The sequence below is a fragment of the Gossypium hirsutum genome, chromosome D08 (genome assembly GCF_007990345.1).
Source record: "Gossypium hirsutum isolate 1008001.06 chromosome D08, Gossypium_hirsutum_v2.1, whole genome shotgun sequence".
Lineage (NCBI taxonomy): Eukaryota > Viridiplantae > Streptophyta > Magnoliopsida > Malvales > Malvaceae > Gossypium > Gossypium hirsutum.
Genome location: NC_053444.1, coordinates 6,881,718 through 6,906,164, shown reverse-complemented (window position 1 = coordinate 6,906,164; position 24,447 = coordinate 6,881,718). Strand labels below are relative to the sequence as shown.

Below are 24,447 nucleotides of genomic sequence, written 5' to 3'. Positions count from 1 at the left end.
ACCCAATATCAAAGTAGACTTAATAGTCAAATTAAGAAAATAAAAACTACATTAAATTCAAAGAAGTTATTTTTCTTCTCAAGTAATGATACCACGAGGAGGAGGATTAAAACTTTAAATTGATCACTTACTCAAGAAGTTTTACCCTAATAAACGACTTTCTAATTTCTAATTCATTCCATTCCAATGATTTCACAATTCGATTTTATTACAAAAGATGCTAGTGAAGCACTTCATAAACATATATATTGGGAGGACATTTTACTTTTTTTTTCTTTTTCAAAAGAGAACCAATAGCAAAAGCATTATCAGATGTTTGCGAGCTTGATCTCTTCAATGGGTATTATCCTGTCTATGTTAATGTTAATTTCAATAGCATATATGGGGATGAGAATCCAGTTGAGTATGTTAACTTCGCTGACACTACTATATTTATGAATCCCAACCGGAACTGTGAGTAAACTAAAGAAAGTTTGTTGTTTTATTACGTGCAACCATTTGCCTATGTCTATAATTTGATTTACCAAAGTTATATATAAGAAAGATGTTGAAACTTAATTTATATTTTCATACAACAATAAATATAAATTGCTGAATAAATGCTTTAGGCCTCACCGGATTGACTGTCAACCTACGTTCTTCAAGCTTAAACCTCACACATTGGCAGCCACCAATTGGGTACAAAAGCCAATCAACTGTAGGTAGAAACCAATGGCAGCACCAGCTCTCTGAGTCTTCATCAATTTGTCAATTGATCCCCACAGCCAAGCCAATTTCGAAGTGGATTCCTGAAAAGAAGTTAGACCACATGACCCAGTTCACAAGTTGCGACAATCTAAGGTCTTGATCATCCTTCTATGCCAGATCGCGCTCTCTGGATCAAATCTCAACTCCCATGTAGGCCAGTAGTGCAAATCTTGCTTCAATGTTAAAACTCGAGGCTTCCCATTCAGATGGACCGTCCTCACACGAACAAACTCCCCATGTTCCAACTCCTGTTCAATATAGATAGCTCATGTATTTATTATTATTCAACTAAAATGCTAGAGAATAAATATTTTAAAAAAACTAATTAATCATATCACGTCTGGTTTGATTCATTGTCGATTTGATATGGTTTCATTGCACATAATAAAATCAGTAACTCTGTTAAAAAACACATCATGCATAAAAGTTCAAAACAAAATTCACTTAAGCATTGATCAAATTAAAGAGCAAGTCATTATTAAACCATGTCCAAAGTCTATTTTTAACCCCAAAATTGCAATATGCAGGGTAGAAAGAAGAGGTGAAATAAAAACATTATTTAACTAGGATGAAATATGCTTTCCTATGCCCCATATCATATAAGAGCTTTACTCATCTCACAAATGACACGAAATACGATAATCTGTCTCCAACAATACAGACACCTTAGAAAGTCAATCAGAGTTTATGGAATGAAAGAGATTCATATACCATTTAATTTTAGTTGAAAACAAAAGATGATTCAACATTACCGCCGAAGTGAAAGATTCAACCTTCTTAAAAATGTACTTATATACAAAAGAAAAAGAAGCAACAAGGGTTACCTTTGTCACATTAACAAAAGCATCTAAATCAGGAGTTGATTTTCCATTAATTTCAACAATCCATTGTAGGGCATATAACCCATATCTATGAACAGGACTACCGTGACACCACCTGAGGAAAGAACAAACTGTCACAAGAAATACATATAAAACAGAATACTACAAATGTAACTTCTGTTAAAAAGAAATTGTCATCCTAAAGATATTAAAAAATATATCTACAGTAAAAAGTTCAATCATTGACACTGTTAGTACTCGGTATATCTCGTCAAAATTTGCTTATTATCAGGTATGCTTACTAAGTTACAATGATTTATTCTTAAGTTAGTATGATTACATGGGTGTATTGATAGCAAATTTTGACTGTGTCAATGATTGGACTATGATTTTTAAATTGAAAAAAGTATAAGATTTAATTCTTAAATTTTTAGCATAGGGACTAAATCTCAAACTTCATTCAAGTACAAGGATTGACAGCATATTTTGACCTACTATAAGAGCCCCTTACTATAGCATAGCGTCCCTTCATTCTTAATAACTGGAGTGTAGAGATTTATTAAAATAATTTCATAACAAGAGACCACAAGCAAATTAGTAACCTAGCAGCTAATTTATCAAATGTAAAAAAACAAAAAAGAAAAGAACCATCTCTTTTTATGGGGTTGGGGTTTAGCAAGATTAAGCTAGATTGGAGCATCAGATGCGGAAGGTTTTTTTTTCAAGATGGGTAAAAACCCTCGTATTAAGAAAGCTTCATATTAGGTTGGTAGGGATTAAGAGTTAGTTAGAAAATTCAAGAAGTTCTGTCATTTAGAATTTTTCCTGTTAGATATAACCAAAGTGGTAACTGGGAATCATTCCAATCATTCAAAAGAAAAGAAAAGGTCAGGATGAATTTTTTGTGTATTAAGGGCTTCAGGTTCATAGGTAGCATCAGAAAATGTGCCACTGTGTTAAATGAAGTCCTCTGAACACTATAAGCATTCTGAACTAATCCATGAAGTTTGACCATCAGAATTTTATGTAGTCAAGCTATTTAAGCCTAGTTTTTAACTAAGCAGAGGGAACTGAATTTAAAAGTTTCTACTTTTTAAGCCATTATCTCAATATGCTGTCAGGCAGCAGCACCAAGATGCAAATTTTTCAAAATTTTTAGGTTGGATTATGGGCTGTTGGGTTAGATGAGAAACAAAAACCAAAAAGGTATTCAGCCCTACAATGATCCAGGTCAGAAATAAACCCAGAAGCTTTATAGTCATACAAGGTTCTAACTATAATGTAACCTGGATAATTTGGATCTCAAAGTAGCCTCTAGGCTCTGCTGCCTAACAGAATTGGCACCCTACAATGAAATATGACAAATCTCCACATACTCCACTATGGATATCAAAAGTTCAATAACCACCACCACTATAAATGTTGGATACATCCATAAAAGCACCACTCTGCCCATCCCATTCCATGTTTTATTAATTATTTCTATTTTTTTCAATCTGCATTTTATTACAATTTAACATCATTGTTTAAAATTAGTTTAAAATGGGTTAAAACAGAAAAAAGATAAATACATTCAATAGTTATATAATTATATGCTTGTTTGTTGTCCTTTAAAAAGCTAAATAATTAAGGGCAAATTGGTACCTCTCCACTCAGAGCGGGCAGGTTTGAAATCCTTCAATTGGGCAGGTTTTGCCGCCCCTAATGAAATCTAAAGTGCCCCTAGACCAAATTTTAATTGGTTTTGGGTTTTAAATATAACTCCAATTTGTTTCTTTCTAATAATTGAAAGGTAAGCCTTATTTCTATGTACGCTTTTTCAATCCCCACGTAGACCAGCCACACTAATGACATGTGGGTTTCACTAGTCCACAAAGATGATAGGCAGTATTTGTGCTGAAAAGACAAAACATGTGGAAACAGGTTCACCTTGGTTGAAATTATAATTTGAATATCATAAAATAATCTTTAAAAAATTTGGTTGACATTAGTGCCTATATTTCATTTACAGGTCTCTTAACTGACGTTTTACTTATTAGCTCATTATCTTAAAACTTCAGAAAAGTGAGATAAATATGTACTTAATTATTTGTCAAATGCAGTTACAATAAACATCAAAAAGCTTCTGAGAATAGTCAAAAAGAGATTCAACAAATTCCAAAAGGTATCTGATCGTCACTACCTCATAGTTAGGAGCTAAAGATAGCAACTATATTTATGCCAGATCCTAAAGCCATGAATCCATTAACTCCATGGCTCATAAAAAGCTTCAAAACATACAACTTCAATTAAGCCTAATATTTTTTGTTTAAACTCAGATGCCAATTGCAGCCTTCAGCAATGAAATTAGTCTGATATCTTATGTTTAAATTCAGAAGCCAATTGCAACCTTCAGCAATCAAACTAGCAAGAATATTTTTATCTTGTGGTATGTTCATGAATTGGTTGTTAAGGAATTCAATTAGTTCAGTAGCAGGGTTCTAATGCATTCTGGAGACTAGGAATGGTTCCATTGCTTTACTGCCACGTGCTATGTTCTCATCATTACTATAGAACTAAAATGAATATGAAAACTTTTCTACTAATAGGAGAAAAAACACTTACCGTGCCACATAAACACCATGCCCTTCCTCAGGAAGATACCCAAGAGCACGCACAGCAGGGTGAGGATCCTGAACAATACACCCACACCAATTAATCACTCGTGTTGTGCCATTCCCATCCCTAACATCTGTACCAACAAGAAGATCAATTTCACGTCCCTGGCAAAAAAGACAAGTAGAAAGAAAATCAGGCAAAATTGTTTCTACATTTACGTATTAGTATTAACAAAACTATAAGCGTAGAACACAATAAATTAGATAGTACACAGAGCTTATGAAAATGCTTTTAGTCAAACTAATATCGTAATAATTACAAAGTGGAAAAAGAAATAGATAATCTTTCAGCTAATATCTACTTGCTTACCTGCCGAAAAATGGTCATGTTAAGGTTCCCACTGTTGTCCCCATTGTCCAATGCTTGACAAGCATTTTCTATGTCTCGAAAGCAAGTAACAGGCTCTTTATTTACTGCTAAAACCATGTCACCTTGTTCTAATAAATTTTCAGCTTTTGATCCCGCCAAACAACCTTTAACACGTAAAACTTGACGTCGAACTGGATCTTTCTTAACTAGCGCCTAAAAAATAATAAGAAAATGATGTGACCATGTGGATCTTAAAAAGTACAAAATATAAAACTGCAAAGAGGCTATTCTCACTAGCAAGTGTTGAAATATTGAAAATTTTGTTTCAAAAAGAAAATTGCTCAACAAAATTGATAGAATAAAGAAACAACAACAATACTTGTATCCAGTCATCGCTCAATCCAAAGCTTCTGGCCTTCGAAAGCAGAGTAGGATAAAATTCAACCTCTAAAATCCTTACAAGTGGCATCGGCCTTTTGACACCATTTATGAGAAGAGGTGGTCCATTCGCACCAGCTATGATCTTATCAAGAACTTGGCTTATTGCATAAACCGGGATACCCCTCACAAATTGATGATCTTCTGATGTATTACAACCAAATTTCAGCTGACATCATTGATAGCAAGCATCAGAATACTTGGGCATAATGCAGTTTATTCAAAAAGGCTAACTAATATAAGACTTCTTTTTCTTTTCATATTTTTCAATCAGAGTGGAAACCTGTGTTGAAAAGCTCCCCCAGATTGCTTGAACCCTTCCATGCTCATCTGTTAGAACGCCTGAAAATGTACTACCAAAATCTGCAAGAGTACAAGATGCATTTTGTATGCGAAATCAGCACGTGGGCAAAAATTAGATTACTTTTTAAGTAATGTCAGAAAACTTACCAGTATCAAGCTCAATTACTTCCATATTTGTTGCTCTGTACCGTGGACAGTCAGCAGAGGCAATGTTTAGAGCAGCACATGGATTGGTCACAACTGATTTCCTAGATGTCGCTTGTAAGCTTCTACTTAAACCCACAAGATAGACTGAATCCCCTCGACGTAACGCAGGCTCTGTCTCAAACAGAACACAACGAAAATAATTGACAAAAGTAGTTTTGCAGTGTTTTACCACCAAAATTAACAGAAAACACAGACACACACAAAGTGGAAATCAATATTAACTTCCCCACCCCCAGCTCCTATTCCATTGCAGAAATGAGAACAGACTTCCTTTTAAGTTATACCAGAAGCAGTTTCTAAGACATAAAAACTATAATATTTTTATCCTCCTGTCATCAGTTTCCTAAGAAAATTTTCAAGGAAAAAATCAAGCATACAGTATATTTACAAAAAGAAGAGCAAACCTGGCTGCATAGGAGAAATATATACAGTAATAATACGTCCGATGACCAAACCACAGAGTAATTGCAAAATGTAGAACCTACCAGGAAGTAGTTCTGCAGCACAAACCACAGAAGCACCAACAGGACCTAGAGCTGAGGGGTCGTATGCAACTAGAGCATAGTTGTGAACAGGGTGAAGAAAAACAACCTGCAGTAACGAAACAGTGATGTGGTTTAGAGGGAGAACAACAATTATCAATAGAATTAGGGCTGAACAAACGAGTAAGAACGAAGATGGAGCTCTAGAAAACTTAGGGTTATAGAAAACCTCTAGTTTCTTTATAAAATTCCAAGAAAATAATAAGAATGTTGGCTGTAAAGACTACAACTTATTATACGGGCTTTCTTTCTTGCAAGTTACTAGGCTTTCTTGCAAATAAAGTTTTATTACTAGCCCTAGGTTTAAACCCTAAAAATAACTAATAACTCTAGCCATCAATTAGATATCTAATACTTAATAAATAATTCTGAAACAATAAAACACTACAAAGTACAAAATAATTAAAAGATCCTGCAGCTGTCTCCCAGGCTTGGAGAACTCGATTCCTGCGAGAAAACTTACACCATTTCAACATAATCTAGATCATGAACCCCATTTGTTGATTCAGCAGTAAAATCTCTCAGAGAGCACAATCCTGTCCCAAGGATATCTACTTCCCTGTTGTGAACCTGAATAATATTACCCTCCTTATCTAAAGTAACAGTCTCATTGAATGCAGTTGCATCTTCTGCCAAAGAACTAACTCAAGATTGCTCGAGTGTTCTAAAGCTTTGAACCCCATAGAGACAATAGCTGACGCAAAGCACCTAATAACTATAGAAAGCATGTGTAGCTTGTCAAAGGATACTTCAGGCAAACAAACAGCAGATCAATCAGCAATCAGTATTTTTGTAGGAATATAAGAGCAACACTTCTACTGTTTCCATACAAAATTCACAGAGATCCCTTCAAAGAAGGCTCCACTTTAATTCCAGAATATGTTTCAGTCATACTAGGACTTTCATCTTTGGTTTCAGAATCATTAATAAAAGTCCCCACCACACCTGCAACAATTAGGACCACTCTAGAATTATTACCTGGAGTATCAGCTTTTCGATATTCTTTAAAACCAGACTCTATGTTTGTTTTATCACTCAACAGCTCAAGGTAGATCCATTGGAGGTCGAACACTTAAATCTGTTCGATCACCGCCATAAGCAAGAGTTACTCGAGACAAATCTTTCTTTTCACCAGCATTTTGAGGGCATGTACTATCAACCTCCTTATCACTCTCTGTAATTAAATTGCCATTTGGAATCAGTGACCTCGCAAGGTTCTCTAAGCCAATATGGGTTTTCCACTCAGGTTCCAAAGAATTAGCTCTTTGAACGAAGGCCATAACCACAAGAGAGTCATTGTTTTTGAGTTCCTTTGCACCAGCTTCAGTAACATATATATTTTTTACTTTCTTCGTTTTGAACATCACAAGCTGAAGCAGCTATTTCATGAGCTGGTGAGCTGACAGTTGATTTACCATTTGAATATTGCTCATCTATCTCAAACAGTGTCTCGTTTGTGTGCAGGAGTACTCCCGCCTTCACTCCCAGTAGGTTCACCAACTTTACTTTTTAATGAGCAACATAACTGAAACCACAGTTTGCATTCGACCAAATGCTGGAATTGCCGTGGTCATTTCTCTCTTTGAATCAAACAAATTGAAATACAAGGAGAATGAACTTAAGATGCATGCAAGTGAATAAGATTGGCCAGTCCATGAGGACCTGAATCTTAATTGCTCTTTCCCACAGCAGCTTTATAAACCAAAAATTCTCCGGATGCATTCATAAAAATTTGAAAGATGCTACTCATTACAGAATCAAATTCACAAGTAGTCTCATTAGAAGGTCTCTTTCTTGGAGAGAAATTTGAAAACTCACAAGCATGAAGGTGAATATGAAGAGGTAAAAGAAGGAAACCACACTCATAAATGATGCTAAATTTAGCAAGATCAAATGAAGGTTGCCATTCAACATAGGCACTTACAGCTTTGTTTTCATCTGAATACTCTTCATAAATAGGGTCTAATAGATCATACTCCGCTTCCCCTCAATTGTTGTAAACAAATTAAAATCAAGGACTCTCCTTGAGCTAGATATGCATCTTCACTTTCTTCCAAGTAATCTTCATAAATAGGGTCTAGTAGATCATACTCTTGCTCTTCCACACGTATCTTTCTAGCAAGTAAAGTTACTAGGCTGTCTTGCAAATGAAGTTTTATTCCCAGCCCTAAGTTTAAACCCTGAAGATAACTAATAACTCTAGCCGTCTACAATTTATCTAATACGTAATAAATAAATCTGAAATCATAAGATATTATAAATTATAAAATAATTAAAAACTCCTGCATCAAATAGGAAACTCAACAAAATACGTTAAGGTTTTCTAATAATGTTTAAGTTAAATAGCACACCTCTCCAGGAATTTCAATTGGATAAGCAGCAAAGGACAGCATCACATCCGAAGAAGAAATTGCAACTGTGTTCTTGTCAACAGCAACCAAGCCCATACTATGAGAATGATATATAATGACGCCAGTACCAAAAAAATGTTGCGAATGAACACCATCAAGCATGCATGATGGTGGCACATGAACCTGCAACCATGAAAATCAACTTAGGTTTTTCAACAAACAAATCATGAAAGAAGTAAGATTTCATACAGTATAATGATCAAAGAAGAATAAATAATGATTTAAAGACAACAGTACCATCATACTGATGTTGTGACAAATAATTAACAGAAAGGTAAGGAAAAGGATAAAATGTGTAGTGTACCAAAAATGAACTATGTCAATCAACAGATGGTTACCTCAAACATTACAAGAGTAGGCTCTATTACTTGTTCGGCAATTGAAGCATTAGCTGCTGCAGCTGTTGCACCTGGATAGTCACTTACCATGGCATTTTCCGTGGCACTTTTATTCTCCAACTTAACTTCACCAGTTTCATTTAACAAACCATCAGCAAGAACTCCATCAGATGACATATCCTCTTCTACTCGTCTTTTTTTGGAACCAATACCTGCTTCATTATGAGAATTCAATTCAGCAGAAGCATGCTCACAACAGGTTTCCATACTAAACATACCATCAGTCAACTCTTGGTGGTTAACTTGATTGACGTGTTCCATATGAGTAGCCTTGCCATTAACACCAGATGATGGAATCATGGAATCCAGTTGAAAGGCGGGCTTTGCAGTCCATAATCCGGAGCTGTCATCACGAGTGTATATCTGTGGAGGTGCATACCATTCATGGCGATCAACCGTGACCAAGACAGACTGTAACCATTAACAAAATGACAAAGTTCAACAAATAGCACAGATAATCTCAATAATGATAAATCATAAATTCAAAATATACTTGAAAAGATAGGACAAAAATCAATCAATTTTTGGTTCAATTTACCTAAAATATAACCATTCAAACTAACCAGCACCACTTGTAAAGTGTCACAGTAATTGATACAGTACAATTAAACTGAATTGAGGTTTGTTCAGATCCCATTACCCTGATTAAGACCCTACCATGATCCGTTCAAAATTCTAAACAGAAATTGGATGTTGAAGCAAATTGGTCTTGGGTAATAGAAATTTAGAATCCCACAATGATGTCAAGGTATACAACTCAGTGCAACTGGGGCCTAAGGCACACCAATCTAGTAGTGTCCTCAAACGGTCCTGAGGAAGGGCTCTTACAACAACAAAAAAAGGGCACACCTCAGAAGTTCCATTTAGTTTTATTGAAATGCCTTATTCTTTTTCTTACGCATAACATTTACATTGACAGTGACAGTGCATATGTGCTATCAAGAATAGGAAAAGGTTGCATTGCCCATTTATAACTGCTTGAAGATGGATACGTACAGCTAGATTTGACGGTGGCTTTTAGTAAAGCTATAGAACATTAGAGAAGAAACGGAGTCAAATTATCAAAGAATATAAAGTTTTTAACCTGACTGGGAATAACAATAGAGAATTACTTTTTATTTTATTTTCAATAAATATTCAAGAATCCATTTATAACTGCTTCACTAGCCCCCTGCCGTCCAAGCAATACTGCACCTTGCATCTTTTGATTAAGGGAGAATATAAGACCACTCAAGAGCCTAAAAATAAAGCTTTAAATGTTTGAAGAAGCAATCTAATCTTCTCTCCAGGCTCCTTCCAAAGGATGTCAGCTGTTCTAAAAAATCCTCAGGCAAATAACCAAAAATCATCATATTAAAGGCTTCACTCTTCTTTTATGAATCAGAGTTGAATCAAAATTTACCACCATCACCACCTCAAAACTCAAGTCAATGCCTATGGAGTCAAATTTATGTACACTGCTGCCTTTTATCACTAATGTTTGCAAAGAATTTGATCAAGCTGTGCTCGTCAGCATATATAAGTCGAACACCTCAAGATTTGGCTCATTTATAAGCTTTAAAGTTTCATGCAAACTTGTTTAACATAAAATGAATTTACTTGAAGCCATTCAACTAGTACACTTTCATTTTTACCCCTAATTTCTCTCAACAAAAGAAGTAAAATACTGATATCCAGAGGCTTTTAGGAACCACCCGAAAGCAGGCTCCACCAAAGGTTACCTGCTCGTGTTTTCTCTAATTTACATGCTTCTTTTCCTTGAACAGAGAAGGAAACCCCATACACTTTTGCGCAATAAATTTGAACAAAAACATCCAATGCAAATGTTATCTAAAGATGGTATCCTACAACAAAATGATAAACCCAAGTAAGCCAAAGAATTACGAGTTCAATGCCTGGTAAAGCCTAGTAATACCTGGACCAAATGCCATGCAAAAATATAGCCTAATGACGGGTAAGGTCAGAAATCTTTCCTACACTGTTCCTCACTCAACCTCAATTCATCATATATTCCATTTGTTAGAAATATTAACTGGATCAAAGTATACCTTAGCCATTCATTTTTCCAAAAGAATTCAAAATTCATCAATAGCTTGTGTGCACAATTTCCAACCATAGCAGTTAGTAGAAACGTAAGCATTAGGTGAAACTGCATAATCAGCAATAAAATACCTTTCTCCGATGACGATCCATGTAGCTTATATATTCTAAAGGAACCCGAGCACCCCGAGAAAGCTTAGATAGAACAGAGACTAGATCCTCAAGTTTTGATATCTCCTCACCAGCAAACTTCTTAATGATGGCATGTCGAGGAACAGCAGCTCTAAATAGCATATAACTGCAAAATACGGAAATCTAGCAATCAACCAACCAATGAAAGCCCACAGCAATAAAGAAGCAACCTCGTGATTGATCCAGTTCAGAGTACATCTAATTGTGTCATACACACTCCAATATTCTCACTTTGGCTGAAAAGGATAATGATCAATAATTTTCATAGAGAACCATTATGTCTTGTTGAAAGTAACATATAATATCTTTCAACCTCCAAAATTGATGAAGCAATCCCAGGATGCCATGCATAGCGAAGAAAAAAGAGTTTCTTATAAGATATTACGATAATAGGTAGTTCACAACTTAATTCATGGATTATAGCCAAAAATCAAGGTTTACTTATTTGATAAATTAGTAGCCATGAAAGTAGGCACTGAAACATATGCATGCACCAAGTTTCATTTTTGTCTTTGCCTGCTTCAAGACCCATTTTGAGTCCTTAGGTATGACAATATTCATAAATAATCAAGTAGACTAACCCAGGTTCTGAGACATATACAAGACCACACTGGAAACGGAAATTTCTTGCCTGTTTCAAGAAACAGAAAAATAAGTCAAATTATCTGCCGATAACAGCAGTACCATCCTCAAACAGCATAAGATAAAAACCAATTAAGAAATCATATTCAGGGAACAATGTACACAAAACCAGAGCTAAAAGGAGGCAGAGGATTCCAAGTGCCAAGAAAAATTTGCAACCTACCTGCTGGTAAGACAGGGAATGTATTACAGCACCACTTACTTCTAAGAAGTGAGCAGGAGTTATTGAGTGCAAGTCCTGAACCTGAAAAAGAAAAGGGAATCATATTAGCTTCCACAATCATAGTCAAAGCAAATTGAAAACTAAAGAACAAGCGTTGGTAAATTAAGTCAATAGCTACAGCCAAAAATTTCTACAGCACATTCAAACAAACTTATTCAAGACATCATTGTATCAATATCACACAAACAAACTGAGACTAAATCCCACACAATGACCATTATCAGAGTCAAGGCTATTTAAGAGCTGGTTGTCCCTGAAATTCGTTCTGGTGGCAGGTGGATGGAAATCAAGGAAGAATTATTTTTCCAAGTACCAACAAATGTTTGACATTAAGGGTCTGTTTGATTGCCAGTAAAATGTTTTCCGTAAAATGATTTCTGGAAAATGTTTTACTTTTCTGTAAAATGATTTACTGGAAAATATTTTCTGGTGTTTGATTGAATCTGTGTAAAATATTTTCTGCTGCTTGGCAGATTCCCTGAAAATATTTTCTGAAAAAGTTATTTTTACATATATTAATATATATTAATAAATTTTTATATTTTAAATTATTTTTACATATATTGCAATGATTTATTTATAATAATACTCAATTATTAAGCTACAATATTAATCGTTATAAATTGAAAAAAAAACTAATATCAAATAAATTATTTGTAATTGTGTTAAAAAAACAAGTATTGAATAATTAAAAAAATAAGTAACTGGAATATCGATAAACAGAAGCAATTTTCTACCGAAAATGAAGGAAGGAATGAAGGAGGCGATAGAGAGGAGAGCACGGAAAATGTCTTACGGAAATTGAAAGGGTAAGACATTTTCCCTAAAATGTAATCCATTTTCCCTTATTTTGGAGTTCATTTTCCAAATGGAAAATGTTTTCTGCCAATCAAACGCTGGAAAAGTTGGAAATGATTTTCCGGAAAATCAATTCCGTCAATCAAACAGACCCTAAGTTTCAAGTAATTTGACAGTCTGGATACCGGATATAAGATATAATTATACCTAGGGTTCATACTTCAAAGCAATCAAAAGAGCATAGGGAACAGCCTTATGCCAGCTAATACTAAATTGTTGATCTTCTCCAACGTAGGGAACAAATACAGAAATGCATTAATTTCCTCCCAAATTTTAAGAAAAGGACATAGACATCAAAGAATCTAGGCAAATCTGCAGTCTGAGGTGCCAAATCCCTTTCCTAAAGAAACAAAAGACCATGCAAGGGCTATACTTTAATGAGAATGAGAGCAATGGAGAACACAAATACCTGCCCTAATGCCAGTGCTTTCAGACATTCAGTTCATCATTTACTATTTAATTGTGAGCAAGAAACTACGTATTCAGTATCTACATTATGAGCATTAATTTGAAAATTCATGCTGTAACCGGAGATCATAAATTTTATTATTTACAAGAACTACTACTTCAGTTTCAATGTGTTGCAACAAAATTAGCCAATCAGATAAAAGTAACTCAATTATCAAAATTTGCATAGACATGCAGACTATTAATAAAAACCATTTCCGAAATTAGGCTAATTAGTCATGGTGCATGGACCACACTACCACAATCAAAGTCGCAATCAACCCAAACTGTACAACATGTGATCTAATTTAAGCCTCAAGGCCTCAAATATTGATAATCTAAATAGGCATAAATGAGAGAGAAAAGTTTTACCACTAATTGCACACTCAATGGTGTGCCACCTCTTTCAATTTCTAACTCTATCTTCTGCTCAACACTGTCATCAAGTAAAGTTTCCAACTTCAAAAATTGAGTAATTACCTGCAATACATTTTCAATAACACATTAAAGCCAATAATATGTTAGCAAATTCTATTAGGGAGCTGCCACTGTCAGTTTACTTTTTAAAACATGAAAAGGCGGTCACAGTCAAAATTCCTATTTGAGTAGGTACTAGAAAAGGGTTCTGCTGGCAACAAGAAACCAGGTGGAAAATCCTCAAGAGTTCCATATAAATCATACACATAAGAATAAGTTCCCATCTGAGAGAGGGTGGGGGCAAGTCAATTAGAAAGATACACTATCACCAAAAATTAAGAATATGGTCTAAAACCCATTCATGAATACTCTTGAAGAAGTTCATACTTAATTTAATACATAATATCCATGTCCAGTATTGAGATTTAGCCAAGCCAAGCCAGAGACAGCTGATTCTTCCTCTAGATGCATAATCATATAGGAGCACGGAAGAGAAAAGCCAAACATTCCAAAATAAGAATCAATACATGCTTCTCCAATGACTGAGTGCATAACTAACCTCCCCGTTCACCCGAACAAGCACATCACCGGGCTCCAAGTGACTATGAGCAGGACCACCCGGCACCTATAGGTAAGTTCAGATTCAAAAGATAGCAGAACTAAAAGAAAACACGGCAAATTTAAAGAAAATCTGTATGACAAAAACTGAAGTTTGCTCACCACAGAGTCAACAACAAGCATTCCAGTTTCACCTAGTGCAGAAGCATGGCGTGCTATCTAAATTAAGAAAACAGAAATTAAATGAGGAAACACTTCTTTTTATGTATGCCATGGGAAAGCTAGAAAAGTAGTTGATAACAAAGAACTAGGAACCTGCTCTGTTTCACTTTGGAGACCAAGCCTGCGTATCTCGTCAAACCCCTTATGGACAAATGTAGCCTATAAAAAAGATATCCTACATTAAAATTGTATTAAAGCAAATTCTCAAATATTGACAGAAATGCCAAAAAGCAAAAACACAAATAAAACTATCTACATACTGCAGCTGCTAGTAAAATGTGCTGTGTGTGATGGTGATGAGAGGTATTAGCAATGTTATTTAGTGCTTGAATAAATACAGCCCCATCGAGGATTTTCAGTGAGCCTCCATTAAAGGAAGATCAGCAATTTAGGTTAGGAGTTATGAATAGAAAGCTATATATAGTTCACTTTGTGATTCTCTAGGGAACTTAGGCATTATAAAATATGTCAACATATTGAATCATTGGAATTGGATATCCAGTCTTCTTCTTCCTCACTTTTTTCTCTTATCTTCTCATTGTATTCCCTCTAATCCTTGATTCTCTGTTTTCTCAATATTTCTGTCTCTCCTCCACAGTCTCTTTCACTCTGGGATCACAAAGCATTTACTGTCCTATTTGTAAGTTAATATACTTGGTGTTTGTTAACTGAAGGTAGGTGCAAGCATACCAAGTCAGTTTACTTAAAAGGCTTTTTTTAAAAAAAACAAAGTAGCAAAAGACCAGGATCCAGCATGGCATCATAGCTTATCAACTGTAAAGATACCAGGAAAGGAAATAAACAAATAAACAGATGGTTCTAGTTTTCAATTTCATATAATTGCTCGAACATAGAGACATGAACAATAAATTTTCCAATCATCTAACCAACAATGAACCTTATGTATTCGAGAAAGGGGATAAAAACAGAAGCAAAGCTCTACAAGGATAAAATCAACAACAAACCTGAAGCGTACCACGAGGAATAGAAATTGCTTCCCACTTACTCATGTATGAATCTCCTCCTTTCTGGAGAAACTTTAATGCCCTTACTACCTGAAAAGTAAATATCTAATGTTTCAATATCTGATTTTTCATTGGAAGTAGACCCTATAAGAATTAAGGTTCTGCTTGTCCAGAAATCAATTGAAAAGGATATTGGTGTTCCACACAGCAATTTTAAGAAGCACGTATAAGGTATCCATAAGAAGTACTTTGGTAACATATCAGAAAAAAGGTAAAATGAGCTAGTTCTGACCCAATAATATAAGCGGAGAAACATGGCATGAACAAATAACCTACAAAAAAAATCTTGAGCAGGTCAATATGGCTTATAAGGCTACACAGGTACTGATCTAGTCAACAATTAGCTTGCTGGAGTAACTTAGAGAACACTATTCTTGCAATCAAGAAATCTCCTCTATTTTTAAAACTTTTGTTTTCAAGAGAAAACAGTGTACCTTATGCACAGGGCAAATATACATCTCTAAGTTTTGTATTTCAACCCACAGAGCATAACCAGAAAAGGACTGACTTTTATGAGCTCCAGATTCACAGATGGAAATCTCAAGCGAATGCAATTCCTAATAATACTTACAAGTCACGCAACCAAAAGTACTAATAAAATAAGACAAATTTTACTCCACGGGTAACCACAGAAATGGTTTCAAGCATATAGGTCAAAGTCTTTTAGTCGCCCCATAAAGTTGCCAGTTCTAAGGAATCATTGGAAGTATGGGCTGAATGAACCAATAAGTTTAAATCTCTTAATTGAGTTTATACAATCTTCAATCCTTAAAATAAAAAATGAAAAATAAAAGAATCTCAGATAATACCAACCAGAAACATGGCATAAAAGGTCAAGCTGTTAAAATACTACTTACTCGTTCTAGAGGAAGAAAAAAGGCAGATGCACTTGATGACTTGCTACCAGCATTCAAGGCCACTGCCCTGCCTTGCCAATCAATCACTGGGGATCCACTTGAACCACCTTTAGTCCCAGATGCCGCCTGAAGTTAAGCATAAGTGTAAAACAATACAATCAAATATAGACAAGCATGTATGTAAAAGTTGGACAATGGGAGAACCAAGAAGGTGCTCCTTCAACTAAAACAATGGCCAAGAGAAGTATCAATAATGATACCATCCTTAGACTTTTTAACACGCAACACTGTTTGAAAACATTATAAGAAATACTGAATCAGAATGATGCAGATCAACCATATTGCTATTCAGGTTAAAACAATCTAATACCGTCTACAATTGTTTTCTTATTCTGAACCTTTTTAAATATAACGTCCACGAGATTGTATTAAGCTTCATTTTGATTACATCATATAACTTACTTCAATGACTTACCACAAGCTTCTAACAGAGACCTATACAATTAAAATGTTTTATCTTTTTCTCATTTAGGACATTAAAAATTTGCCCTTTCTTTTGCATAGGTGTGCTTTTTCCTTCTTTTGAATAAATAAACTCTTGCTTCTTTATGTTACATATTTTGGCATTAGACATAAAATATATTTAAAAAATGGAATTTTAATATAAGAAATCTTAGCCAAAACCTCTTTCTGATATTATTTGCAAGTCAAACATTGGTGTTAAAATAAAGAAATCAGCAAGTACAGAATTTACATAAGATATGTTACTTGAGATACTTTTTCATACATTCCATGATAAAACCGTGCTTTTCCTCATATTCAAAGAATAATAGAAGAAAACTTTTAAAAATTAATCCAGAAAGGTTGAACCCTGCCCTCCAAAGGAGAAAAAGAAATCCTCCAATAGATGGCATGAGAATATGATACATACTTGCATGTAGAAAGTGTTGAAGTCGTTATAGCCATCCCTGCAACAAATAAGCATGTCAACAACCATGACACACATACAACTGTGAAAGAACCAATAAGAAGCAAGAAGGTTCTACAAATAATAAGCTAGACAGCATAGAATAAATTAGTGACCAGAAGTCGAGACTACAATGTAAGAGGCTGTACACGACATAAAACACTACTCACAATATAATCTTATCAAAGGAAAATGTGATATCATATTAGTTTAAAGTATGCCAACTAGAAAAATGTGTGACACAGAATGACTCCTACAATAAAAAGCAGTACGTGCAGCGCACACCACCAGGAATAGAGCATTAGAATGATAATTTCCAAAGTCAAGATAGGGGGGGTACTATGTCTTCAACTGGTAGAAGTTAAAGCTTAAAATCATCTCAGTCAGGTTCCATATAAATGTATTTGAGAAACTGTATAATAGATGATAAAACAACAGCGCCTCACAAGCAAAATTCAATCAAGGCCGAGTTGCCATGATTAATTTTGGAACCACAAATCTCTAAAGTGCTGATGAAAATATGTGAAACTATTATAGCTATCAATATTACAAAGCAGATGGAGAAAATCAACAACTGTACAAACCAGTTTACTAGGACAAAATCATGTGGTTATCAAAGGGTTTTGATACAGATGATAATCTGTCAAGACAATATTGATGGTAAATCTATTGGTAAAGTAGATGATTCATACAAATTGTTAAAACTATTACATACTTTTTATAATGAGGAGCATCTCTGTCCAAACGAGCAAGGGTACCAGCCAATATGGAAACCTACAAATAATTATTTAAATCAGAGCAATAATTGTTAGGTATCATGTTTTATGATCTATAGTAGCATTACATGATAAGATATCAGTCATGAAAAATAACCAGTATCCAGTTAGCAAAGCCATGAATTTCTCAAAAGCCAACTTAAAAGGACTCCTTTCACGTAAGTGGAATTTTTTTTTACACTCATCGTAAATGGAATTAAACATAAACTAAACTAAGTGCATAATGTTAACAAAATAAAGTGATAAATTAACAAAAGTAAAGCAAAGACTACTAATGCAATTCAATTACCTTCTCTCCGCTATCATTACCAACGACCCTGATTTCTAAACCAACACAAGCAGCCTCTGGGGAAAGTGGAATCTCCTCATAGTCTAAAAATTGAATGGCATCAGGATTGTAACGAAAGAAGCCAAAATCATGTACCTAATGAAGAACAGCATAACGTTCACCAGTTAGCAGAAACCACAAATAACAAGTGTTGTTGAAAGAGCAAAAAAGAAAAAGCTAAACTGAATGCAATGCATATGGTGTGACAGATGAACCAAATACAACAAATCAGGTAATGTCAAGCAGTATAGACTGACAAACCAAGCTTCCTTAGAAAACAACCAAAATCATACATAAAGGCAATACTAGTACATTTCAGAAGTCATGTCAAAAAATCCTAGTGCAGAAGAATGAACTACATTACAAATGAGAACCATAAAAATACCAACCAAATATATATGTGAAGCATGGTTTACTCACCGGATCTCTGTATATAGGATGCACGGTAATTTCTTCTCGATTTACAAACATTGCTTCGGCAACAACAGGTCCTAAAAACAGATAAGACAGAAAGTCAAACACTGTTTCCGACATTTTAAAGACAAAGAAAAGACCATTCAGCTATTGCTTTTTCCTAGTATTTGCTTTCTTCATACTTGAGTAAAATGAGGACATAGCTAAAATGCAAGGCTCATTCAAACATAAGAGATCTATTGATCCACACAACAATAAAATCATTCATTTAATAACTGAACAGCTCAATTTATAACCTTTTTTTTTCAATAATTAACGAACTTTTCCTCATCTTGATTGAAGAGGCAAAGGCTAATTACAGAAAGCATCAAGCAAATCCAACACAAAAAAATAAAGAAGGAAAGAATAATAAATGTTGACGAAAGTCAACCTGGTTTGACCACATGGCGATTAGTGAGAATAATTCCTCTCCGCTTATCAACGACAAAACCAGTAGCATAACTAGCACCAGCTGGCTCGGTATCAAAAGCCCGGCAAGCAGTGGTTCGGAGGACGACGACGGCCGGAACAACCTTATTGAGGGCCTTCCGCCAATCCTCAGCGGTAGCGAGGTTCTCTTTGAGCGGAGGATCGATTTCCATGGAAAGCTCTTCTTTGATCGTCGATTCTAATCCCATGGCTGCCTCCGACCCTAACCTCTCCAATGGATCTCCCATCCAAGGTTAGGGTTTCGAATTCAGAGAATTTTTAAAAATAAAGAAGTGTATTATTACTTTGATTTCCGAAATCTTTTTTATGTCCTCCAAATCCAAATTATTGAAAGCTGATTTTTGTTTTAACTTTACGTCATTCTATTCGACTTTATTACCCTTTTCTTACTGCGTTGCTGGGTGGCGTGGAGGAGTGAGATTTTTTTCCTTTTTCCTTTATTTTGCATTTTTATTCGGTTGTATGTCAAATTCTACCATCACTCCTTATACTATGCATAAATTACAGATTTAATCTCTAAGTAAAAAAATTTCCAATCCTAACCCAATGTGTAACAACAAAATTTGTTTGACTAAATTTTGTTATTAGTCTCATTCAATATTTCAATTGTAGATTTAGTCTCTATTCTCCAATCTGATCATTTTAGTCTCTATATTTTGTCGAATTACAAAATTTTAGTCTTAACTCAAACCGTAACTATTAAATCCACTAACTAAGATACATGGCTTTTTTCATAAACATTATGTGAAAATAGCAAGTTGACATGGTATTATACATGTAATGATAGGTTTGATGTATAAAATTTTGAAAATAATAGAATTTAATTTAATGAATTAAACAGTTACTGTACGATCAATATTGAAAATTCAAAATTCAAAATATATTAAAACTAAAAATGACTAAATTAAAATACAATGACTACTATAACCTATGTAAAATAGAATAATTAGTAACGGAATTTAACCAACCAAACAAAATCAAAGCATGTGAGGATGTGCAATTACTAGGTAAAAACATCATGGAAGCCCTATTGTAATGACTCGAAAATCAATGGTATCAGAAAATTCAATTTTGGAATCTCATTTTTATAAATAGAGGCCCTAAATATCTTTACTAAATATGTAAGGAGTTATGTTATCAGTGAATTAAATTTTGGTTAGGTAATTTTATTGAATTAGTGATTTATTAAGGTACAGAGACTAAATTGTAAAAATGGTAAAAATTAAATTGCTAGAAAAATTGTAATTAGAAACAAGTAATTATAGTGAACAGTGGCTTTTTAATGTGTATGAGATCTATGTTATAAAAGTGAATTATTAAAATTATAAAACATATGTTATAATATTAATAATATTAAAATATAAGATAAAATGGGTTAAGTGGGATGAAAGAGAACACATTTCTCTTTTCATCCTCAAATGCCCGAATATTAGATGAAGAGAAGCGACCCACGATTTAGGGCTTTAAAATTTCAAACATCTAATTGGTTAGTGCAATTTAATCATTTTTTATAATTTTTCTGTTTTTGAAATCTTGGGAGTCTAATTTATTTAGTCCATGTATTAATTTTTAGAATTGTTAAAGTTTTAAAAGTTACCATAGTCGATAATTTAAAGCTTTAGGTACTAAATTGATAGATTTTAAGCTTAGAGGTGAAATAAAAACTAAATTGTAAAGTTCATTGAAAGTTTTGAGCATTAGGGACTAAAGTGCATAAACTGAAAATTTGGTTGTTAATTAAGAAATAGGAGGTCCTAAATGGACTATATTGAAATCAGTTTGAAATTTGGAGTTCTAAATTGTGAATTATGTTAGTCCCGATTTTAAGGACTAAATTGAATAATATGCAAAATGTGTATAAATTGACGATTGTTTCTGAAATTGGTTGTATTTTGATAGTTTTATGTATTTATGTTAATCCATAGTTAACGTCAACCCGGATTCCTCGAAAAGGAAGGGAAAGGATAAAGTCGTCGATAAATAACTCGAAGTTTATGGTTTGTATTTCTATAATTCGAACATTTTCAATTGTTGCATTTATGAACTTTGTTGCATGGTAAGACCATAAGGTAAGTTTAAAATGATAAAACGAGCTTATTTGGATTGATTGTTAGCGATAATGACTAAATTGAATAGTTTTGAAAATATTATAGATTGTTGTAAATATTCAATTGAATCTATTTTGTGCTAAAATAAGTTGTTTCATATGTGGAATTAATAAATTGATTATAAATGAAATTGAAATAAGGGTGGATAGTGGATATCGAATTATAAGTTCGGAAATGTGAATTTGATATTGCACGATTTAATTGATTCGATTGATATATGAAAAAATTATATGTTGCAACTGTGATAGCTCGATTTAAGATAAGCAAAATGAACTATATAATCAAGTGATGTGTTAGGACTTGTAGATTGACATATTAACTTGCATTTGAATTATTGGTTTGTTGGTTCTTGTATTAAATGATTTATATGATGTTTTAATGTTCGATTATAAAAATACCACTGAATTGTACTCAGCGTATGGTTTTATTTTCTGTACACAGGCTAGGTACTTTTCGATTCGGTCGTCAACTTAGCATCTAGTAACAACTCGGACTCAAGTGTTGGTGATGTATTAATTTTGGTCATGGCATGTACTTACGGTGTCAATTAATTATACAATATTTTATTTTGGTTACTTATAGCATTTTGAGGATCAAGTATATAAATGTATAAGTATATATTGGAAATGGTCATGTTAATATGGTCATGTTAATATTATCTTGTTGACGTAGTTTGACATATATGCTTAATGGTCTAAGCGGTAAGAGTGATGCGTTTGGATACATGGTTATAAAAGTTATAAATGGTAGGCTTGTGTTGAACTTGTGATGAATGATAAGGAAGTTGACTTATTCAATATGTCTTAAAAGGTTAAATGATGTATGCTAGGTTGAACATGTTGAGGTGCCTTTGCAGGCATATTGATATGGTTTGAATGTGATATTTTGGTTGACTTTGAATTGTTGATTGAGGTGCGAATTGTGACTTATTGGTTAGGCACTTAGGATGGTTGTTATAAGTGATTTTTTTTTGTATGATTTTGATTTTTTTTTAATTGGTTGAAGTATGGTGCAATGTTGGCTTGTGGCATAAGAGAACTAGGGATAGAAAACTTGTACTGAAAGGTTTGGCGTATAGTAGTAAATAGTTTGTCTGGCGTATTGTTATCCACCTAAGTGATTATTTTGGCATATACGTGTGGGCGTATAGTAATTGCCACATGAGTTAGTACGAATTTGACTTCATGATATTCTATTATATTATGAGAAGTTAGTATTATGAGATAAATGGGAAGTATGGATTGAGTATTCGCCAAAGGTATAGTACGCCTGATTTGTTTGGAATATTATACTAGTTAGATTTTAAGTAACTTGGTTATAAATCAGCTAAATAGCCAAACTAGATAATTGTGATTGCATGACATTTATTAATATTTCTCTCAAAAAATTGTAGGCCATTAAAAAGGCAAGTTCTAAAACGTATGACACTTTTTAAATTCCACTAAGTAAGTTGAGTCATATTTATATGTGAGAGATGAGTTCTAAAAGGGGTATTCTTTCGTTTTCCTTTCCATCAAGTGGTATTTATTGGTACTTTCCTTAAGTTTGAATGTATCTTACATCGATGATCTAAAAGCTATAGTTCTTTTATGATCAATGGTTATTTCGCATCAGGGTAAGTATTTGAATTCTGCATGTTAAGTTTTGAATGAGTAAATATGTATGTGGTAATTGAACAATAAAACTGTAAGTATAAGGTTCTTGCATGAGATTTTCAGCTAATGAAAGGATAAGTAATTGTATGTACAAGAGTAGTAATAGTGAAATTATGTTTCTAAGCAGTGGTTGTTGCTGGTTCGAGCTGGATATCTAGATCTGGAGTTTGAACTGCACTAAGTGAGAATCAGGTGAGTCTCTACCATGACTCTTTTAAGTAAACTCTTCAAGTAGAGGTAATTTGTAACACCCCAAACCTGACTCAGATGTTACGGTCGAGTCTAGAGATATTACAATAGCTTGTTAAGGAAATTTTGATTTAATCAAATTCGGTGTGCGTTTAGATAGCATAAATTTTAACAAAACTTCTCACAAAAATTTGGAAAAACTTACGTCCGAAAAATACTCACTTTAAACCCAAAATTTTGTACTCTAAATCGTGAATTTTGATTGTATCTATTTCGACAGATCATTTCTAGTTTTAAGGTAAACACTCGTTAAAGTCGTTTGTTTATTTACAGAAAAACTTTTTAAGGGTTATTTAGCTTGCAGCAGAAAATTTTTAGAGTTTTAATTTTGAAAACAAAATTTTAATTTTTAACCCGTGAGGTTTTGCAGTATCACGTTTGTAGATATCAATATCGGCAAATTAAATAGAAACTAAAACAAACCCAAAAACAAATTATAGTCCCCATAAGTCTAAAATAAATAATTACAAAAAATCACTAAATTTAATTTAACTGATAAAACCATCCGAGCTCTCGCTTGCCATCTGATTCTAATTTACCAATTACCTAAAACGTCAGAAATAAAACAAATCAGTGAGTTATAGAGCTCAGTGTATAACTAAAACTCAAATTGAGATCACACACATTACGATATACAAAATAGAAAATTTCATAACGATCAATCAAACATAATTGAATATGCATACTATACCAATGCGGTATTTTTTTAGAAAATCATAATGCGGATTTTTCAAAAAACGTCCTACCCAACTCCACTACACACCAAAATAGAGTTCTCCCCCGAACTCATCCATCCATAACACATCAATAAAGTCATCTCAGATTGTCCGACAACGATGACCCGCCACCCTGGGTTGCCCAGCAACGATGGCTTATCAATACGCTAAACTGCCAAATCAAATATATGTGGTCAAGCCACTGTATTGCAACTCAGCTGTCGAAACAAAAAAATATGTAGTCGAGCACTAAATACACAGATCATTAAAGTGTGAGTACAAAATTTTCATCCTTTAACATTATCCCAAACCTCATGCAATCTGTCATGGCATGCATGTACAAAATCAGAATGGTGAGCATGTAGGACATGCTGACGTACAGTAACAGAAATAGATGGCATGGAAGTCCATGCTCTACAAAATAGATTTA

At 33.9% G+C, this 24,447-nt stretch overlaps 1 protein-coding gene across 3 annotated transcripts; it reads right to left on the bottom strand.

Moving 5' to 3' along the window:
• Nucleotides 1-458: 458 nt before the first annotated feature.
• LOC107915585 (protease Do-like 7) lies at nucleotides 459-19,640 on the bottom strand. Of its 3 annotated transcripts, none has more exons than XM_016844738.2 (25): nucleotides 19,231-19,632; nucleotides 18,807-18,877; nucleotides 18,348-18,482; nucleotides 17,998-18,056; nucleotides 17,247-17,283; nucleotides 16,316-16,441; nucleotides 15,399-15,488; nucleotides 14,527-14,592; nucleotides 14,374-14,430; nucleotides 14,213-14,278; nucleotides 13,609-13,716; nucleotides 11,872-11,952; nucleotides 11,648-11,697; nucleotides 11,007-11,172; nucleotides 9,053-9,245; nucleotides 8,775-8,986; nucleotides 8,377-8,559; nucleotides 5,969-6,074; nucleotides 5,424-5,594; nucleotides 5,257-5,336; nucleotides 4,915-5,142; nucleotides 4,536-4,748; nucleotides 4,173-4,330; nucleotides 1,572-1,683; nucleotides 459-995 (listed from the first exon to the last, which is right to left on the bottom strand). In XM_016844738.2, exons 1-25 carry the CDS (start codon nucleotides 19,514-19,516, stop codon nucleotides 819-821), a joined length of 3,231 nt encoding a protein of 1,076 aa, XP_016700227.2. In that variant the 5' UTR covers nucleotides 19,517-19,632; the 3' UTR covers nucleotides 459-818. The 3 variants fall into 3 exon arrangements, with proteins under 3 accessions (XP_016700227.2, XP_016700220.2, XP_016700213.2); XM_016844731.2 differs by having other exon boundaries at nucleotides 8,775-8,989; nucleotides 19,231-19,611; XM_016844724.2 differs by having other exon boundaries at nucleotides 8,775-9,245; nucleotides 19,231-19,640.
• Between the last annotated feature and the right edge of the window lie 4,807 nt (nucleotides 19,641-24,447).

Excerpts from the sequence above, each read along its gene's own strand:
- LOC107915585 (XM_016844724.2), bottom strand. The coding sequence starts at position 19,516 with ATGGGAGATCCATTGGAGAGGTTAGGGTCGGAGGCAGCCATGGGATTA. Across the intron at positions 14,593-15,398 it reads TTCCTCGTGGTACGCTTCAG|GCTACATTTGTCCATAAGGG; the intron begins GTTTGTTGTTGA and ends TCTTTTTTATAG. Across the intron at positions 996-1,571 it reads CTTTTGTTAATGTGACAAAG|GAGTTGGAACATGGGGAGTT; the intron begins GTAACCCTTGTT and ends TATATTGAACAG.